At 41.0% G+C, this 18789-nt stretch overlaps 1 protein-coding gene across 1 annotated transcript in view; it reads left to right on the forward strand.

Annotated features, from left to right (window-relative positions):
- The window catches only part of LOC141128042 (uncharacterized), a 728240-nt gene that overhangs the window by 622221 nt on the left and 87230 nt on the right, over nt 1-18789 (forward strand). The window contains 2 exon segments of the mRNA XM_073615085.1: nt 3967-4144; nt 9824-9980. Of these exon segments, the coding sequence (XP_073471186.1) occupies nt 3967-4144; nt 9824-9980 (335 nt within the window).

Raw genomic sequence — 18789 nt, forward strand, 5'->3', positions numbered from 1 at the left:
TATTTTCCAAGTCCCTGGAGAGCCACCACACAGGTGTCTGTCGTGTACTTCAGAAACTAAAAGAGAACAATCTCTGTTGTAAATTGGAGAAGCACGAATTCCATCGTGAACAGGTTAAATTCCTGGGTTATGCCATTTCCACTGCTGGTTTTTCGATGGACCCAGAGAAACTTTCAGCAGTCCTACAGTGGCCCCGACCTGTGGATTTACGTCCTTTGCAGCATTTTCTTAGCTTTGCCAACTATTATCGAAGTTTATTCGTAACTTTTCGTCTCTGGTCAAGCCACTGACTGATATGACCAGAAAGGACAGTAACCCACAGAGTTGGTCTCCGGAGTCTATTATGGCCCTTGAGAGTCTCAAGGCTGCCTTTGTTTCTGCTTCTGTGTTGGCACATCCTCATCCTATGTTACCCTTTATCCTTGAGGTTGATGCTTCTGAGATTGAAGTTGGCGCCATTCTGTTTCAACGTCCTACCTCCTGAGAGTGCTATGCATCCTTGTGGCTACTTTTCCAAGAAATTATCACCTGCGGAGTGCAATTACAAGATTGGTGACAGAGCTTTTAGTGATCATTTTAGCCCTGAAAGAATGGAAACATCTTCTCAAAGGTACCACTGTGCCGGTTCTTGTCTGAGGCAGAACGCCTCTCTCCCAGAAGAGCACGATGGGCTTTTTTTCTTTAAATTAGATTGTCTTATTCTTACCCGGTACTAAGAATGTAAAGGCTGACGCTTTGTCACAAAAATTTTCCTCCACTGCCAAGATGGAGTCGGTTCCGGTTCCTGAGATTCCTCTTGATCGTATTCATTTCCCCTTTGGGTGACAAAATTCTTGCCGCTCAGGTCCATGCTCCTCCTGAGAAACCTTGTGACTGCTGCTTTGTTCAAGAGAGTCTCCGTACTGCCGTGCTCCAGACTTACCAAGGCTGCTGTCCACCCTGGAAAGAATCAACTCTTTTGGGCCATTTCCCAACAATTCTGCTGGCTTAGTCTACATGCTGATTTAACCACCTTCGTAGCTGCCTGTCCCGTGTTTGCTCAGAGTAGGACTCCACTACACCTTCCAGTGGGCCTCCTACAACCCATACCCAATGGAGAGAGGCCCTGGACCCATCTGTCTATGGATTTCATTGTGGAGTTACCCAACTCCCAGCGCAACACAGTTATCCTTATGGTGGTTGACCGGTTCTCGAAAATGTCCCATTGTATTCCACTTAAGAAGTTGCCCACTTCTGAGGAACTGGCTTCCATTTGTGCTCGGGAGATCTTTTGCTTACATGGGCTACCCAAGGTGATTGTCTCGGACAGGGGTAGTCAGTTTGTGTTCCGGTTCTGGTGAGCCTTTTGTGCACAGTTGGGAATTCAGCTTGCTTTCTCCTCTGCATATCACCCGTAGTCTAATGGGGCCGCAGAACGAGCCAATCAGTCCTTGGAGCAATTCCTACATTGCTATATTTCCTGACCATCATAACAACTGGTCAGACCTCTTACCGTGGGTGGAGTTTGCTCACAATAGTGCCTTGAATTCTGTTTCCCGATTGTCCCCGTTTATATCGAACTATGGTTTCCAACCTTCCATGTTGTCTGACTCGTTTGTTCCACGGAATATTCCTGCGTTAGAGGAGCATCTCCGTGGTCTTCGTTCCACTTGGGCACAAGTCCAGGAGGCTTTGTGACATGCTAATGATAGGTACAAACTCCATGCTGACCGCAGACACCTGCCTGCGCCTTCCTACCAGGTTGGGGACAAGGTCTGGCTGTCATCTCGCAACCTCCAACTTCGTGTTCCCTCTCTGAAGTTCGCACCTCGGTTTATTGGGCCTTTCCATATTATTTGCAGGATTATCCCAATGGCTTACGCATTAGACCTTCCTTCTAATATGTGTATCTCGAATGTATTTCATGTCTCCTTATGAAAACCTTTGGTCGGCAACTGCTTTACCACCTCGGTGCCTCGTCCTCACCCTGTACAGGTTGAGAACCATGAGGAGTATGAAGTATAGTCCATTGTTGACTCCTGTAGGTTCCGTGGGTGCATACAGTACCTGGTGCATTGAAAAGGGTCCGGGGGAATGCTCTTGGGTCTCATCCTCGGACGTACATGCCATTGTCCTCCTCTGTGATTTCCATAGACATTTTCCCCTCAAGCCTGGTGGTCCCCTGAGGGGGAGGGGTCATTGACGAAAGGGTACTGTCAGGGCTGGGCTCAGCCCTTCCTTCTCAAAGCTGGCCACTCAGCTTTCGGCTAATTGCCAGCTCCTTTCTCTCCACAGTGACTAACCTGTTGATGATATCCTGCTCATCAGTCCTGCCTACTTAAGCCATCCAACCCAGATGATCTCTGCCTTCACCTTGGTCACATCTCTAGAGACGCTCTCCTGTGTTCCTGTTAAAGACTTGCTTGGCTGAAATTCCTTCTGGCTCCAGATCCTGCTTGCTGTTCTACTACACTCATCTCTGGCTCCCTGGTGTTTTGGCTTTTCTGACTATACGTTTTGGTTCCTGAACTCTGGCTATGTTTTGACTAGGTTTACTCTGTTTACCTTTTTATTATTATTAATAAACAAGTGTGATTTAAATGTACTTCTGTCTCAGTCTGATTCATGGTTTCTGACATTGCTATAAAAAATGTCCCCCATTTAAAAAACAAAAAAAAAACAAATTTCTTCATCAGTTTAGGCCAATATATATTCTTCTACATATTTTTGGTAAATAAAATTAAAATAAGTGTATATTGATTGTTTTGCGCAAAAGTTATAGCATCTACAAACTATGGGAAAGTTTTATGGCATTTTTATTGTTTTTAATTTTTTTTTACTAGTAATGGCAGTGATCTGCAATTTTTAGTGGTACTGCGACATTGCGACGGACAGATAGGATCCTTTTTTGGGACCATTGACATTGACACAGCGACCAGTGCTATAAATATGCACTGATTACTGTGTAAATGTCACTGGTAGAAAAGGGGTTAACACTAGGGGGCGATCAAGGGGTAAATTTGTACTCCCTATATGTGTTCTAATTGTATGGGGATAGGACTGACTGGGGGAGGATACATATCGTTGTTCGTACTTAGTAGAAACAAATGATGGACAGAACAGGGATTTGTGTGTTTACACACACAAATCCCCGTGCTGGCTCTCGTGCACGCGATCGCGCATTGCCAGAAGCATTTGCATTGGGTCCCCCGCCATGCAGCAGGCATGCGCCTCCGGTGGTGCACCCTCTGGCAGCTCTTAAAGGGAAAGCCGTATCCGTACGGGGTTTCACCTAGGAGAGCCATTCTGCAGCAGTGTATCTACATGAGCCGCTCGGGAACCGGTTAATGACAGTTGTCTAAAATGCTCTAAAATAATGATTCGATTCCTAGCCTTTTACATTTCCATTTTGTGTAAGATTAGGTGTCCCAAAATTCTCCATATAATAATTTAAGACAGATATATAAAAAACAATTATTTGAGTTATGATTTCATTACACTGAATGTAACATTAATTATAATTATTGTAAGTGCATGTACTGTAACTGTCATAATATCAACCTTCAAATAGGCTATAAGAGCAAAGTCATACACATGTACTTACATTAAAGACAGAGAAAGTGAGATGAGATGAGATGATTTGCCTGCAGTTTACCTGATGCAAAGGAGAAATCCATTGGCGATAATAATTCACTGCCATCCTCAGTAATACTACTAACCAGATCACATTTAAATTCAAGCATAATATGTAACCTTTTTATGCTGTTTACCCAAAGCACATTTTGTTTTCTCCCTCTGCAATGAACTAATTAACGTTATTGCTATTGTCTGCTAATGTGAACTGTTATTAGTTTTTGTACTATTCTTTTTGTCTAAACTACACTCTACCAGCTTGTAATTACACAGATTGCATTCATACAGTTACAGTGTGTCAAGAGTGCTATTTGCTCTGATAAAATTGATTCACAACAATGGTTTTGCATTTAGGCCCTTAATGCCATCCTTTCTACCTATGAGAGAATGAAAGACTGCAATAACAACTTTTATGATGCTGTGGTGGAGGGAGTGAACTCTGTATATTCTGGACTCGCGCTAACATCTGTGGATGCAAATTATATTGGAGCTCTAGTGCATGAGATCATTTCATCTACATTTAATGAAAAAGGTAAGTCACAATATATGCAAAACACAGTGATAATCCAAAGAAATCATTCTTATGCATATATTTCATGTTCTAATGTGGAGATGTTAGAAAACTGTTAGATACTCATAATTCAAGGTGCAGAGGTTCAAATACAAATACTGTTGCATTAAATGTTCTGACTGAAAGACAGCATAATCTGCATCTCATTTTGACACTAATTTGTTCCTCCATGTTGCAGTTTGTTTCTCTCTGCCCCCTGACACTGTTTTTTATGCTAAAGCAGTATATTTATAACAATGTTTAGTCTTGTGATCACTAGCAAGTGACATCTTTGATCAACTGCAATTGTTTAAATCTAGATGACTGGGAACAAATATTTATATACTGTATTCATGTGCAGGCTTGAGCAGATATTTCAAGCAGGACATCCAGGGGGAACAATGGAGCTTTTCATTGTTGGAGAAATACTGGCCAAAGATATTGCTAATTTAGAGGGGTGCAGGTTTTTGTTTTTACAACACAGAGACTAATGTTTGGACTATAGCACACAGATCCTTCCACTTAGCCATCTCTGCAAGGAAGAGATGGCTAACAAAAACAGGTAACCTTCAACAGTGAGAACTGCCAAAATCTCTGAAGTGTATATAATTGGCCAGGACAGAATCACTTTTTTTACACCGAAAGCAGAGTTTCACTTTAATGGAAACATATACTGAGAAAACGTGACTGACATTTCTGGCCTTGCTTTCTAAAATTGCTGGTCCCCTGGCTGTCATGATGACCCAGTGGGCTCAACACTTACAAATTAAAAAAAAATGGAACAATTGCACAGATTAAGAGTACTAATTTTATTCTGAATTCATAATCAGCAAGCTTGTTCCAAGTCAGTGACTCAACAAATAATTAAGCCAGTGTCAGTAAGATAGCATCTTCAAATGGATGTAAGCAATAGCAGGCTCCACATTTCTTTTAGTACCGGTGCACTTTAGGTCTTGACGCTCTATATTAGGACAATCAATAGAAATACTGCATGTGGCAAAGCTATTCAAATATTGTCCTTTGCATACAGACCTTCTTGAATAATCAATTTAGGGATATTTCACTGATCATGTGTCAGGAGCGTGTTGTGCTCCTGCCCCTCATTCCAGTATCCTGGTATTGGCTGTGATACATTCTCCCTGACTATCTGTCCACCTGCAAGGTGATTGATGTAGCCAGTCTCTGGGTGGAGATCAAACCTGATTTAAGCCATTCAAGCCTGCAGCCTCATGCTTGTGATATAGTGTGTGTAATATATGCTCAAGCTCTCTTTCTGTCTGACCTGCTCTGCTATTTGGATTCCCCTGTTTATGACCTTGGATCGGATATTGACTATTCAATGAATTCTGCCTGCCTTTTAACTATGAATTGGATCCTGACTACTCTGAACCTTGCCTGCCTTGTATCTGGACTGTCATTGAACCACTCTGCCTATTGTAAGGTACCCTCCCCTTTCCGGCCACCCAGGCTGCATGCCTGAATAATGGTCTGATTTGAAATCCTAGGGGAACTTTTTATAAAAGGACAGCATACATTAAAAAAACTAGGAAAAAACAGCATGGGGTTCCCCCCAAAATTCAAACCAGGCCCTTCAGTTGTATCAGAATTAACAAATTGCAATGTGGCAAAACTCTGCTGATTTCTATCACCCAAATATGTGCAAGCAAACGTTAATTTTTTTAATTTTCCCTTGCAAATGATTGCGTATTCTTTACAAAATGAAGCTTTACCACTTTTACTAAGAAAAAATAGTGCAACTGCACTTGCAGAGTACAACTGTACTTATCTATGTGCCTTGTTTTCATTAAATTTGATAAGATTGATTACATTAAATGTATCTTGTTAATGTGTACTTATAGAGATATTTAAAAAAAATTATAATTCCTCTTTAGGCTACTCTCCAGGCTACCAGCCTTTCCACACAACCCTCCACTCACACTCCTCTAACTAATTTGTAGGAAGGTGTAGTTTACTTTCTCCACTGCAGGTGGCGCTCATCCACAGCAGCATTGCAGGACAAGAGGAAGTCAAGAAGAACATGGTTCCTCCATAGTTTCCAGGGTCACTGGAGAAGCTACTTGATTCGATGCTGCAACCCATGTGGCTCTAGGAGTCATCTTGGGTCAGGCAGAGCCTATTTATGACCCTGGCTTCCAGGCTTAGCGCACATTTTCAAATGTGGGTAGTGTAGGGACAGGTCACCCATCTGACAGGGACAGTAATTGGCAGCAGAGAGAGGTTCCAGATGAGTAGGAAAGGGTAGGGACACACCATCCTTCTGGAGACTTATCCAATTGGGTCTGGCCCGGCCAGACTGCATTCTTCCCCTCAAGAAAGATGCTGGTGGCACAGCTGAGACCTGCCCTGCTACATATTTCTGTTAATACTGTGAGTGTTCCCAGTTGGTGCATCCTTGCCGGGTTTGTTATGCAATACTTGTTTCTACATTAATACAAATTCTGTTCTCTGAAACAGGACTCTATGTGTTTACTGCTGCCGCACCATGCTGCACCACCACACAAATTGCTGGCATAGAAAATAAAAAAAGGTACCTAAGCGCCCCTTTTACTCACTCAAATGAGTGCCATGTGACATTCCAGTTCCGAGTCTTTACTCTTTCATGCACAGTAGATAGGAAATGTTCTATTAGCTGTCCAGCAGCAGGGTGCTCTCAGGATCCAGAGGAGAGACTGCAGTGATGACATCACTGTAGGGACCAGACAGCATGGACACATCTGCAACACTCGATTAACAATCCCCTGTACCCAGAATTGGCTCTATGGTAAACAAGCTCTGCTATTTGTGTATTGGTCAGAAATGCGCGCAGAGGTTTACCCCACTCTTAAAAAAATAATTAAAAAGGTTTACAATTTTCTATTTGTTTACTTTTAATTTTAGTTCAGAGTACATTTCATTTCAAGGTGTTGTACTAAGGACCTCCCAGAAATATAGAGAATGTTTGAATGTTTTTTTGGAATGTCTTGGTATCATTAGCAGGATTTATTTGTCCTGCTTTGCAATATCCCATTGTTATTCTTGTAATACAGATATACTTCAAGATGAATAAGAACTTAACAAAATAGACAGTAGATTTATTGGTCCTGTGTGATACCGTCAGTCAGCATTTCTGCACACGTAGTGCAAAATCAATTCTGAAATAGGTTTTGTGAAATGGAAAGCTGCCTGGAATTAAACATTACTATCCATTCAGCCTTCAATTGCATCTTGCTTTTAAGGAATAAATAACAAATTGTCCTTGTAAAAGCTATCATTATTTTTCCTTAAAGCCATCAAATGAAAGCTGTACTGCATTTGATTCACATTTTAAAGGACTGGTTGGAAAAACTGAAACCAGCATTGCTATGCAGGTTTTTTGTTGTGAATTTAACTACAATTGAAACCATTTACATCCATGCTGGGGTTTCACGCTTTCAATGTACTACATTTTAGGATGAAGAATAATGAATCAGTAATAGGGATGGGCTTGATGTTCGAGTTGAACGTAAGTTTAACTCGAACATCAGCTGTTGGTTTGTTCGTAGAACAAACGAACATATGGGGCGCTCGCGGCAAGTTTGCTCGCCGTGGAACGCCCCATAATGCACTCCAAGATCGCAGTGCATTAACGGCTGCTGATTGGCCAAAGCATGCACCTGAATTGCATGCTTTGTCCAATCACAGCACAATGTGCTGTGAGAGTCATAATTGGCCAAAGACAGGATGTCTTTGGCCAATCATGGCTCAGGGACTAAGACCACGCCCCATATTATATAAGGTTGCTGCTTATACGGCGGCAGTATATAGTGAATGAATGGAGATTGGGCAGGTAGTGTAGTGTGCAGTCAGTCAGTGTAGTATATATATAATACAGTTCAGAGTATATAGTGCAGTTAGTGTAGTTTATATAACACAGTTCAGAGTATATAGTGCAGTCAGTGTAGTAAATATATTACAGTTCAGAGTATATAGGGCAGTCCGTGTAGTATATATAATACAGTTCAGAGTATATAGTGCAGTCAATGTAGTATATATAATACAGTTCAGAGTATATAGTACAGTCAGTGTAGTATATTTAATACAGTTCAGAGTATATAGTGAAGTCCGTGTAGTATATATAGTACAGTTCAGAGTATATAGTGCAGTCCGTGTAGTATATATAGTACAGTTCAGAGTATATAGCGCAGTCAATGTAGTATATATAATACAGTTCAGAGTATACACTACAGTCAGTGTAGTATATTTAATACAGTTCAGAGTATATAGCGCAGTCAATGTAGTATATATAATACAGTTCAGAGTATATCGTGAATTCCGTGTAGTATAAATATTATAGTTCAGAGTATATAGTGCCATCAGTGTAGTGTACAGTATATGATACAGTTCAGAGTATATAGTGCAGTCCATGTAGTATGTATAATACAGTTCAGAGTATATAGTGCAGTCAGTGTAGTATATTTAATACAGTTCAGAGTATATAGTGCCATCAGTGTAGTGTATATATAATATATTACAGAGTATATAGTGCAGTCAGTGTAGCAAATATAATACAGTGGAGAATATATAGTGCAGTCAGTGTAGTATATATATAATACAGTGCAGGGTATATAGTGCAGTGCAGAGTATATAATACAGTGTATTGAAGTGGTTAAGGGGACCCCATGACTGAATTAAGAAAAAAAACTGCACGGGGGCCCCCCCCCCCAAAATCCATACCAGGCCCTTTGGGTCTGGTATAGATTTTAAGGGGAACTCCATGCCAAAATAAAGAAAAAAACAGCATGGGGTCCCCCCAAAATCCATACCAGGCCCATTGGGTCTGGCATAGATTTAAAGGGAAACTCTACGCCAAAATAAAAAAAAATGGTGGGGGGCCTCCCAAAATCCATACCAGACCCTTATCTGAGCATGCAGCCTGGCAGGCCAGGAAAGGGAGGGGACGAGCGAGCGCCCTCCCTCCTGAATCATACCAGGCCCTCAACATGGGAAGGGTACTTTGGGGTGCCCCAAAGCACCTTTTCCCCATATTGATGGGTCAAGAGCCTCTTTCCGACAACCCTGGCCGGTGGTTGCCGGGGTCTGTGGGTGGGGGGCTTATCGTAATCTGGAAGCCCCCTTCAACAAGGGGGGCCCCCAGATCCTGCTTGCCCTTATCTTATCAGGTACATTGTACCCCTACTCATTCACCAAAAAAGTGTCAAAAAGTAAAAACTACAACAGACAGTTTTTGACAATTCCTTTATTAAAAAAGAAAAAAAAAAGTGTCCATCCATCTTTAATCATGCTGCCTGACGGACCCAAATTAGATTTAAAATTTGAAAAGCTTCCATAAGAGGCCTCCTGTGGACTCCTGTCTTTTGGCTTTGACAGCTGTTACATAGGCCACCAGGTGATGTAATCGAGTGACCCTGCCCCCTTCTGACATCATGTGACGTAGCAGCAGGTGGCCCCGCCCTTCCTTATATAAGAGTTGTCAAAGCGAACAGAAAGCAGTCTGCGGGAGGCCTCCCATGGAGGCGGAGCTTTTAAAAATTTTTTGAATGTTTTTCAACATAGACATAGTAAAATTTTGACAGGTGTGAGAGCTTAAATGGTTAATAGTGCATTATAGTGCAATAAACAAAATGTAATCACTGTGTTTTGTATGCTGTCATTGCTTTACAGAATGTATTGCCATCAGCCATCTTAGCATACCTATTCCACCTGTTCATGTGGACCCTGAACATTATTCTAGCTGGTTGTTTGACAACATGTCCTTGAAGAATATTCAGAAAGATGCCATCTTGCCAAGTACTGCTGAGAAAGCTGCAGAGAATGCCTAGTAAGTTGTATATAGCATATATTTATCCTTTATTTTAACATAGCTTTTACTTTTATAATCAATTCAGTCCCAGAGTCTCCCTCACACAGACAAGTAAGTGATTTTTTTAAACGTTTTGGAAATTTCCCAGTTTCCTATATATATATTTTACAGATAGGACTTTGATTTGTTATAAGGTTTCAAAGCTCCTCTCTTAACATGCTCTTACCATCCTCCAGTATTTACTACATTTACCATCAATGTCTAATCTCTGCATTTTATATATAAAAAAAATCCTAATTTAAAAGCCTTACCTAAATCTGTGGTCATGTGACTCCCTGGATCCTAAGTTTTCTCTGGAGCAGAGTGAGAAGGTCCATTTTTGGGTTTACACATCCCTTTCTGGGTGATATAGACATTTTCCATTGGCTTCCCAGCAGCAGGGTCCTCTTAGGCTTCAGAATTGCAGTGGCACGATGACATCACAATGGGGTGAACTGCAGGCGTGGGCACTCACTGCAGCTTTGGATCACTGGTCTCCAAACTTGTTCACCTATGCTGCTATAGGTATTTTGGAGAAATTAATCTTCAAATTCATAACAGAGGCACTGGAATATGACCTAATTTCTCATCTTTTTTCTGTGGAAAGCAGGCCTTCTGATGAAACCACATTACAGGTTTCTGTGCTGTTACACCAGTCTTTGTTGTGAGGACCTTTGACAATGAATTACTTAACATTACCTACAACTAGGGAGGTCATTTAGAGGCTTGTTTTAAAGCTATTTACTAATTATTAAGTATTTGTAAATATTTTAACGTCCTTTGTCTGGATACAGATGACCTAGGGTTTAGAAAATATGAATGAGTGAGGGAGTGTGTGGCCACAATCGTATGGAGATTTTAGATGAAAAAAAAGATAAAACAGAAAAAATTGTTTTTATGTAATTTTACCCAGCACAACTCTTATGTAACAAATATTCTGCCAGATATTTACCCCAAAATATAACTGATAAAGTGTCTTGGCTACAAGATTGCACACAGTGTGACTTTTACGTAACTTAGTAGAGTGGTACTGTCTGTATTACCAATTTACAAGAACTTTTTTCTCAAATAGTATTTCAACAAAATGCACCCAACAAAAATCTGTTTGCATAAGTTTAGGCTTATGTTGGATTTGTATGAACAGGAATTAGCATAGTAGTTAAATTTTCATTGGTTTGCCCTCACAAACACTTTGAATGAACTGCTTGCATGAGTTTTTGAAGCTCATGTGAATAGTTTTGCCTGATGATGGCAATAATTAATGATGTGCAGTAATGATTGCTTGTTGAAATGACTCCTCCTTGGAGATTAGCAATGAACCAGTTATTTAAAATGATGGGTCAGGTGAAAACAGCAGACTTCTTATTACATTATACACCAATACATGAGAAAGTGAGGAAAATATCTCTCTAATAAGTTTACAGAGATAAGTAAAAACCTGAGAAAATGTTAGATTCCTCCTCTCACTTTGCAAAAGCAAAATTTAATAAATGGTGGCGTTAAAAAGTTGTAATTTAAAATGAAAAAGGCAGTTGGATACATGAAATACCTGTGCAATACATAGGTGTACAGTATACTGTATGTATATATATATATATATATATATATATACATATAGAAAAAGCAAGAAAAAGTCCAGTCTGCAGCACCTTGTAAATTTATTAAGAGAGTAAAAACTCATCATAGAGGAAAAAAAAAAAAATATATATATATATATACAGTATCTCACAAAAGTTAGTACACCCCTCACATTTTTGTAAATATTTTATATCTTTTCATGTGACAACGCTGAAGAAATTACACTTTGCTACAATGTAAAGTAGTGAGTGTACAGGTTGTATAACAGTGTAAATTCGATGTCACCTCAAAATAACTCAACACACAGCCATTAATGTCTAAACCGCTGGCAACAAAAGTGAGTACAACCCTAACTGAAAATGTCCAAATTGGGCCCAATTAGCCATTTTCCCTCCCCGGTGTCATGTGACTCATTAGTGTTACAAGATCTCAGGTGTGAATCGGGAGCAGGTGTGTTAAATTTGGTTTTTTCCCTCTCACTTTCTCATACTGGTCACTGGAAGTTCAACATGGCACCTCATGTCAAAGAACTCTCTGAGGAGCTGAAAAAAAAGATTTGTTGCTCTACATAAAGATGGCCTGGGCTATAAAAAGATTGCCAAGACCCTTAAACTGAGTGTCAGCACGCTGTATGGCCAAGACCATACAGTGGTTTAACAGGAAAGGTTCCACTCAGAACAGGCCTTGCCATGGTCGACCAAAGAAGTTGAGTGCACGTGCTCAGCATCATATCCAGAGGTTGTCTTAGGGAAATAGATGCATGAGTGCTCCCAGCATTGCTGCAGAGGTTGAAGGGGTGGAGGGTCAGCCTGTCAGTGCTCAGACCATATGCCGCACACTGCATCAAATTGATCTGCATGGCATCCCAGAAGGAAGCCTCTTCAACATGTACTGTGACATACTGAAGCAAAGCATGATCCCCTCCCTTTGGAGACTGGGCCACAGGGCAGTATTCCAACATAACGACCCCAAACACACCTCCAAAATGACCATGGCCTTGCTAAAGAAGCTGAGGGTAAAAGGGATAGACTGACCAAGCATGTTTCCAGACCTAAACCCTATTGAGCATCTATGGGGCATCCTCAAAAGGAAGGTGGAGGAGCGCAAGGTCTCTAACATCCACCAGCTCCGTGATGCCATATTGGAGGAGTGGAAGAGGACTCCAGTGGCAACCTATGAAGCTCTGGTGAACTCCATGCCCAAGAGAGTTAAGGCAGTACTGGAAAATAATGGTGGCCACACAAAATTTTGACACTTTGGGCCCAATTTGGACATTTTCACTCACTTTTGTTGCCAGCAGTTTAGACGTTAATGGATGTGTATTGAGTTATTTGAAGGGGACAGCAAATTTACACTGTTATACACAGGGCTGCTGATAGAAACCATGGGACCCCATACAGCCTACCTGATGGGGCCCCCTTCAGCCCCACCCTCAACCCCACACCTGGCCTTGCCTCCTGCCTTAAGATCCGGCGAAAGGGCTGAGATGGGTGGGATGATGCCAAGAGGTGCCGATGTCTTACTTTGTAAACTTACAATCTGTTTATTTATGTGCATTATATTAAAGTATGCAGCAAAGTCTGTATAACTGGCAGAAGATGCAGGCGGAGGGGGTCAGTCAGTAGAACAATAGACAGAGTCCCCCCATTTCACATCAGAGCCCCCTCCATCACAGCAGAGCCCCCTCCATCACAGCAGAGCCCCCTCCATCACAGCAGAGCCCCCTCCATCACATCAGAGCTTCCTCCATCACAAGAGACCCCTCCTCCATCACATCAGAGCCCGCTCCATCACAGCAGAGCCCCCTCCATCACAGCAGAGCCCCCTCTATCACATCAGAGCCCCTTCCATTACATTAGAGTCCCCTCCATCACAGCAGAACACCTCTCAACATTAGTCCCCATTTCAGGTTGGTGGAGGAGGAGGCCCCTCAGGGTGGCAGGATTGTTTACATTACATTACTGTTCTGACTGTTTGTGTTGTGCCTGTGCTGGCAGGCCAGATGCAGTGTGCCTGTCCTAATCTGTGCCCACATGAGAGAACTCTCCTGCACAGCACTGTGTCTCTTACCTCAGAAGCCCCTGTCCCAGGCTGCTAATCCTCAGACTTCTCAGCCAATGAGAGCAGCGGAGGGGTGTGGTCTGGGGTCTAGGGAGAAGGCAAACTAGAAGCTCTGGACTGGATTACAGAGCTCAGCTGGGGTCCTGGGAGACACAAGGTGGATCGGACCTGGATTCTGTTTCCAGGATTTTGTAATTGAAAAATCCAGCATGTACAATGAGAGCAGGGTCCCCTGGAGCTAAATACAGGGTTGCTATGGCAACTCCTGCACCCCTTTATGCTGTGCCCATGGTATTAACACAACACCCCCTAAGCTACTAGGAGTGGCTGAGCGCGGGTGTAAATTAGAAAGCATTTTTTTGTTTTTCTCCACTGAACTGTCTTTGAAGCTGCACGGGCCCCCCCCTGCTGGGCCTGGTACAACAGGGCTGGTTGTACTGGCTTATCAGTGGCCCTGGTTATACAAGCTGTACACTCACTACCTTACATTGTAACAAAGTGTTTTTTCTTCAGTGTTGTCACATGAAAAGATATAATAAAATATTTACAAAAATGTGAGGGGTGTACTCACTTTAGTGAGAAACTATATATATATAACTATATATAACTATATATAACTATATATATATATATATATATATATATATATATATATATATATATATATATATACACATTATTATCTAGCTACCCTTTGTTTGGCCATGATATTGTAAAATCAGCGAATATGTTTTCCAATGTCCTTTGCGTTCGCAGGATACACATTGCCCAGTAGTTGCCATAATCCCAGTGATAAAAAACAAATCTTGTACATATTGTTTTAGCGGCTGCTTTGAATTTCTCTAGAGACGAAAGCCCATTTGTACTTATCCATTCTGAGTGATGCATGGCTCACTGAGCATTACATTGGTTTCAAGATTCAGTAATAGATGCAACAAACATCGGGCAGTATGTTCAATTTAAAGCCGTGTCAGGAAGGCGAATATAGACTCACAGCCCTTACTTTAGTAAAGATAAGTAGTTGGCACTTGTGTGTATATCTAGCTGGGAAAATCCATTATGTTCATTCTGTGTAATAATGTCATATTGGTTTGGAATATTTTGTTACTATCTTCTCTATGTTGCTGTTGCCACCTTGCAGACTCTGTAGATAAATGCAGGCTTATGACACAACTCCATAAAAGGTATGCTTATCAGGAGCTTTTTCATACTGGGGGCACTGTCATGCTTGTTCTGCATTTTCCTACACTGGAAAAAAAAAAAAAACAGGGACAGGATAAAGCTGTTTGTTTTAGTTTTAGTTCAGGCCCTTTCCTCCATTATGTTACACTAAGGTACTTTGGAAAAATGTCTACCATGATGCATTCTTGGTACAATGACCTACATTTTTTTCCATTCAATTGATTGGGTCCTTAAAAATGCAGCACAATGCACGTGAAACTCATGGCAACTAAATTTAAAGAAATGAAGGTTATTGCATGTAATTTTCACCTGATATGTGCAGTTTTACACACTTTTGGCAATGTGGCCCCTTACAGGAAATAGAATTAGAACTACAATTTTTAACAGCATCATAGTAGATAATTACAGTATATGGACAATAAATATAGGTGGTAAGTGGAACTGCTACTTAGCAGTTTAGTCTATCACAATCTAGTGAGCTTAGGGGAACCAGGCTCTCAGATTTCTATTGCAGCCTGGCTGAAATGAAACCCTACAATAATCCATCCATAATCCATTTTGGATGGCACTGCTGAGTTCCTTAACTGTATGTGAACCTTTACCTTGTAAAGAACCTATTTAGTTCAAAATATAAATGCATGGCCAAAAATGTGTATATTTGTACTATTTATAAAATTTTATAAAATGTGTGTATTTTATAAATACCTTTTTTCTTTTTTATAAGTGATCACATGATCTCTGTTTCCAGCTGCAGGGGGCTTACAGAGCTGGGGGTGGAGAATGAAGAAAAGTGTGTCAGGAGGCAGAGAAACAACAAGACTATGATTCTCACAGTGTTTAGCTGTGCAAGGGGGTGTGTCTAACCATTGGATTACAGGCAGGCTTTGATCCCATGTAGAATGCAAATAAGAAAACTAACCACGCTGGGATGGATGTGCTTCTATTCCTAGAGTGGTCTGTTTGAAACAGCAAAGCAGGAGGACTGTCAGGTATTTCACACAAAGGAAGCAATGCACAGAGAACAGGATACATTTTACTACAAGTACATGGTAAACAAACCACATATCAGGAATAAGAAATGTTGGGGTTACATACACTTTAACAATAAGTGATGTTACTGGCCCCATGTACTTTTATGGCAGGGAATCCCCTGCCATGTAAGAAAAGCATCCAAGGATAGTTTAAAAAAGAAAATGGCATGGGGGCTTACCTCATAATTCATACCGGGCCCTTCACACCTGGTATGGAATTTAAGGATTAATTTCATGCAAAAAAAATAGAAAAAAACGGGAGGTTTCCCCCCAAAATTGACTTTAGATCCTTAACCTAGCATGCCACATGGCAGGCCAGGAAAGTGGGGGCGATAAGCGTGTACCTCACCTCACAAACCATACAAGGCTACATGCTCTCCACATTGGAGGGGGGGTAGCTTGCCAAGGCCACATGCCCTCAACACTTGGCAAAGCATGTTTTCCCCATATTGATGAGGACAAGAGCCTCTTCTCCTTAACCCTAACCCAGTGGTTGTAAGTGTGTGTGGGTGAGGGGGCTTATTAAGATCTGAAATACCCCTTTAACCAAAGGGTCTGATGTCAAATGTAGGGGGAACATCTCTCCATTTTTTGTTTTGCATGAGTTCCTTGGTTCCTCCTTAAAATTAATACCTGATCTGAAGGGCCGGGTATGGATTGGGGGGGCTTGAAATTTATTTTTTTCTGTGGGGTTCCCCATTAACATCTATATCAGATCCCCATGTAGGATAAGTATCTGGTAAAAATGAATGGAATCCCCAGCTTCTCTGTTTACAAACTGAATATGATGTCATTGTGCCAGCAACACATTTTTTCTTTGTAAGTGTCAGTTTTGCTGCAAAAGGTTGTATAGATTACACAGAAGTGCCATTTTACAGGCAGGGTCAGGGCATTCCCCAAGCATCTTATTTAAAGGAGAAGCTTTGGACTTCATAAAAATAAACACACATACTTCTATTCTGCAGCATCAGTGTGATTCTGCAGCTGTCCCACATTGGCTTTAAAGCGGAGAACTGAACGATTACATGACTATTGAACACTGACTGCTCAATACTCGGTCTGCTTAGAGCAGAGAACAGTGACTGTCAGTCACCACTCTCCACTCTGCTCACTGGAGTGCCAATCTGGGGAGCAGAGTTGCCAACTTTTAGTAAATTCACAAGAGTTAGTAAAATCCGTAATTTTTGCATCTGACCATGAATGTCCGTTACGGGGAGTGTGGTGGGCTTAGTTGACTCTGACTCTCAGCTTTGCGTTGAAAGACAGAACCAGCTGTCAAACAGGCAGCTGGGTGGACCCTGATATTATTGTCGGGATCCTTCCAGAACCTAGATAGGCTCAGTCGCATCAGCTGACAGTGGGCAATAACCTGCTGTAAGCCCACTCTGGGTCACAGGAATGCAAACGTAAGGGCACGCCTGTGACCCAAAGAAACTTTGGCCTTATTTCTCTTTAAACACAATTTTGGATTTTTTATTTTTTAGTTTAAACATTATGGAATTAAAAAAAAAAAAAATTTTAATATTTAAATCTCACTGAAGTCAGTGTTGTTTTAATTTGGTACTGTAACTGTAGTGAACCTGCTCGAACCGAATCTGGGTAGGTTCAGCTCTTCCCTAATTGTGAGCATTACATATTTATATTCATATATGGAAATTAATACTGTATGAGGAAAAAATCTTCTTAGTTATTGCCTTAGTCACTTGTAAAATAAAAGAGCCTTTTGAGTTTTGCATAAATGTCCCTTTTGCTACCTAAACAACAGCCCTACCATGGAACCATTGTGTTTATTTGCATAATTCATAATTATCTTGGCTCTTCAGAATGTAGATGTATATTTAAAAGCATGATTCAATCTGATTTGATTGCCACCACATTGTGTTCTAAGCAATTACCATTCATTTGGCTTTTGAGGCTGTTGAATGAATGTTCCACATGAGATGCTTTAATTTCTATGTGTTTTATTACCGTAAAGTAGGTATTGGCAAACTGCCTGAAGTGCCAGCAAAGGGCTGTAATTTTTGTTACCATGTTTAACAATGGGTTTGAGGAGCCCACAGTAGAATTATTAAAATAGATTTTTTTGGTATTTGCCAATTCACAGTACTCCTGCTATAACATACAAATGGTTCATGATTTTCTGGTTTCACACCTCTTTCTCCAAATAGAAGTATTTCTGTATTTGGGATTTGGATGAGACCTGGTTCAAATGGGTACGTGTTAAAGTAAGGTTTGCAAATATTTAGTGAGGTGGTTAACAATGATATTTGCTCTTTCCAGAAGTGATGAGTGAACAAAGAAAAACATACTATGTCTGTGAATACTAGGCTAGCACACCTGACTTATGGGCATTTGAGCCTCCTGTTATGTTTATACCAGTCCTTTTGCCATTTACTATTGTGTTTGTCAAAATACCACTAGGGGAAACAAAGTTTCCATGGTGCAGGATTAAATGTGTATCCACATTTATTGTAAACAATAATACACACATCAGGACAGAAGGTGTGCAGCTCTGAGCGCAGACGGGGATGGTACAAGCACTGTAAATGGAACACAGGACTACTGGATCAGTAAGCCTGTAAGTAAGGACTATACAGCCATCCTTCTACAACTCGAAAACCGCACCTGGTACCGGGATATGGGTGGCAAACTACACATTTCACAGGCCCTGCCCCCTTTGTTGGGTTTGCCCAATGGGAAACAGAACTGGATTTAAGGCCGGCAGGTGCAAAAAAAAAATGCAAACTGCGAGAAAAACAGATGCTGCGCTATAACTTATTGATGCAGCAGGACTACAATAACCAGCATGTGTATAATCAATACAAACTAATGAAAAAAGAAACAACAATGCTAATACAATGGGTATGAAATTAAAACTAGGCTATAGAATACCAATATCAAAAATGTAATAAAATAAATGAAAATATATATATAGG

The sequence above is a fragment of the Aquarana catesbeiana genome, linkage group LG02 (genome assembly GCF_042186555.1).
Source record: "Aquarana catesbeiana isolate 2022-GZ linkage group LG02, ASM4218655v1, whole genome shotgun sequence".
In the NCBI taxonomy this organism is placed as follows: Eukaryota; Metazoa; Chordata; class Amphibia; order Anura; family Ranidae; genus Aquarana; species Aquarana catesbeiana.